General features: G+C 45.2%; 1 protein-coding gene across 5 annotated transcripts in view; it reads right to left on the reverse strand.

The window, feature by feature from the left end:
* The window catches only part of SEC14L1 (SEC14 like lipid binding 1), a 75,919-nt gene that overhangs the window by 72,324 nt on the left and 327 nt on the right, over positions 1 to 3,268 (reverse strand). For 3 of the 5 annotated variants that reach the window (XM_012495728.2, XM_030827395.1, XM_030827390.1), the window contains exon 1: positions 1,091 to 1,185. In XM_012495728.2, coding sequence (XP_012351182.2) covers positions 1,091 to 1,153 — 63 coding nt within the window. In that variant the 5' untranslated portion in view covers positions 1,154 to 1,185. Of the gene's footprint in view, positions 1 to 1,090; positions 1,186 to 1,913; positions 1,933 to 3,268 lie in introns of those variants that run through there. The other 2 variants (XM_030827393.1, XM_030827392.1) reach the window with 2 other exon arrangements.

Raw genomic sequence — 3,268 nt, forward strand, 5'->3', positions numbered from 1 at the left:
CAGGTTTGTAATCCCAGCTACTTGGGAGGCTGAGGCAGAAGAATCGCTTGAACCCAGGAGACGGAGGTTGCAGTGAGCTGAGATCGCACCACTACAATCCAGCCTGGGTGACAGAGTGAGACGCTGTCTCAAAAAAATAAATTTTAAAACAAACCCTCTCCTGTAAATTGTTCCCGTAAGAGGATTTGTTTTTCAAAAGTATTGATCTACATAAATGCCACAAACATACGCTGAGCAAAAGCAGCTAGCTGCTAAAACACCTGTGTTTCTATTTATAGAAGGAACAGAAACAGGTAACAGTCCTCTGTGTATTAGGAGTCAAAACAGTGGCTCACTTGAACCAGGGTGGACTTCTCCCTGGGTCGCCTATGTTCTGGCTCCTGACCTTGGTGCCAGTATCGCAGGTGTGCTGAGTGTGACACATGTTTTCATCAGGTGTGTGCTCATGAAAGACACATTCTCCTGTCTGTATTATATTTTCTGGTATGCATGTTATATCTTAATAATAACACAAAAGAGAAAGGAAGAGAAGAAATGCCCTATGGTAATCTAAAAATGACTGGAAAAGGTTTGCTTTGCATCTAGTAAAATGCTTATTTTCAGCCAAATTCTTCAGGTAAATAACGGAAAAACTCATTCAACAGAGTCATTTGAATCGTGAGTAAAGCTCCATCGCACAGTGCTCAGTTCTAACACCACCTAAAGTGAATTCACCCACAGGCAGAGCACTCTTCCACATGAGCAGCAGAGACCACGCTCCATGTCCCTTTGCTACTCTAACGAAGGAGAAAAAGAGCACAACCCCGAGGAAGAAGTGCTTAGAATCCCACTTCTGTGTGTTCAAAGCGAGAATTAACTTCAATTCATACACTACCCTGAAGTGCATTTTTTTTAATGCGCAGATTTTTATTTTCAGAGGCTTATGTTTTAAAAACATTTTACACACTCTAGATACGGTTCATAAGCATAAAAACAGAATAAGTACAAGTGATGCCATGGAGATGAACAATAAATCTATAGATCATCAAATTCTAACACTGTGCTTTATAAATAAGAAGCCAAAGAGTAAATTGAAATGTCAAGTACTTACAGCCATAATTAATTCAAAGGGGTATTTGTACACCCTCACTGGGGACTGGTATTTTTGCACCATGATTGTAATATAACAGCAACCCTCTCACACCTGCAAAACATAAATATATGTGATAAATAACCACAATGCAGAAACAAATTATTAGTAAGTCTGCACTGACACATCATACCACATTCTAACGACAGAAAGAGACCACAGTAGGTCATAATTCTATGCACACAAAAATGAAAAGATGATATTTAAATACACGAGGGCAGGGGGAGGTAAGTAAACGATAAGAAAAAGCGGACAAAGCCCCAATGCAATGAGGCAAACAGTACTGGTGTGAGAGGGGCTCCAATCCTCTCATCGGCTTACTGGGACTCTGCATTCATTACATGATCTGACCTGAGTCCTTTCCAGCAATGAACTGTTATGATTCTATTATTCTAATAACCAATATAATTAATGCTTGGAACCTTTTTCTCTTAAGCAACTTCTACTAGAAACCAAATAAAAATGATCTCGTGTTAAGATATTAGCTCTGGGAAAATAAAAATAAAACTGGAAAAAAATACTACTGTATCTCAAACTATGGAATACTCCTCAAAAGCTAGCTTCAAAGGAAACGTGTCAATTCCTATTTTCTAACTGTGTACACTACAGCTTTGGCGACCTGTCTTCAAGTGGCAGAGATGCCAAGTATTCTGGCTAAACGGGTTCCACTGAAATCTCTAGCCTCAAATAGCTGATATCTGTAAGTAATTGGTTAAATGTTCACACCTAATTCACAATCAAGGAGCCGAAAGTCCAGCTGTTAAAAAAAAAAAAGACAAATTACCAAGATGTATTTTATTGCAGAAACTTCCAAGATTCCTTTTTTTTTCTTTTTTTTTTGAGACAGGGTGTCTCTCTGTTGCCCAAGCTGGAACACAGTGGCACAATCTCCGCACATTGCAGCCTCCACCTTCTACGCTCAAGTGATCCTCCTGCCTCAACCTCCCAAGTAGCTGGGACCACAGGCACGCACCACCATATATATTTTTTGTAGAGGGTTTTCCCCATGTTGCCCAGGCTGGTCTCAAACTCCAGGGCTCAAGGGATCTGCCCACTTCAGCCTCCCAAAGTGCTAGGATTATAGTCATGAGCCACGGCGCCCGTTATAAAATTCCTATCTATAGTACGAGGTTTAAACAGGTTTGGAACTCTCTCTGGTATGTCTGGCGTACCTCTCAGAGAAGCAGGTCATGGTGGAAAACATCGCCATCTGACAGTGTGAAAACGGCTAAGGAATAACTCTGGGTGACCACGAGTAAGCCATTTGACTTCCCTAGGACTCCGTTTCATCTCTGTAAAATGAGCTTTTCGGGGAGATGATCTTGAAAGACTTCCACCTCTAAAACCATAAGAATGAGAGCCAGACTCCCAAGTTCTCCAAACTCAACTTGAAGCTTTTCTAATATTGATCTTGATTATGGGACTGACACATCCTGATGTGCTGGGACCAAGGTTTCTTTTGCAAACCTTCCAGTGTTGGTGCACAGTGGAAATCCAATCATCTTTTAAAAATTTAACTGGGAAAATTAATTTTAGGGTACTCTCCCAGATAAGAGGACGATAACCGGGTACAAACAAGAGTGGGGGGAGGAAGCAAAAAAGCGTAATGCTCGCTTAAGAAACGGTAACATCCATTCAGGGTTCCACCGCCTGGCAGAACTGGCTACACTCACTTAAGAACCTGCTAATTCACGAGCTTGTGAACCACAGCCAGGTCCCAGCTGCCGATGCTCTGGTCCAGATAAACGCCCTACGCGGGCATCCGGAGTGACAACGACCAAGTGGCATCCAGGAGCCGGACGGCTTCCATTGCATGACAATCGCTGTTTAAACAGGAGCCAAAGGCCAGACCCACTGAACGCATCCCGAGCAGACTCGAGGGGCGGCCGGCGCCCGGGGCTGCTCAGCAGGGGTCCCGCGCGGCTGAGCCCCACGGGGCCAAAGCCCCGGCCGACGGGAGAGAGGGGCGGGCACTGGCTCCGGACCCGAAACTCCGCTCTCAGCAAAAAGCGGCTCCCGGGAGCTGGAAGCCTGGCGGGGTGGGGGCGGGGGCGAGAGGCGGCGAGGGGCGAGCAGGGGGGCCGGGGGCGCAGGGCGAGCAGCGGGGCGGGGGCACGGCCCGTTTCGGGTGCCGGGCCG

Source organism: Nomascus leucogenys, chromosome 14, assembly GCF_006542625.1.
Source record: "Nomascus leucogenys isolate Asia chromosome 14, Asia_NLE_v1, whole genome shotgun sequence".
In the NCBI taxonomy this organism is placed as follows: Eukaryota; Metazoa; Chordata; class Mammalia; order Primates; family Hylobatidae; genus Nomascus; species Nomascus leucogenys.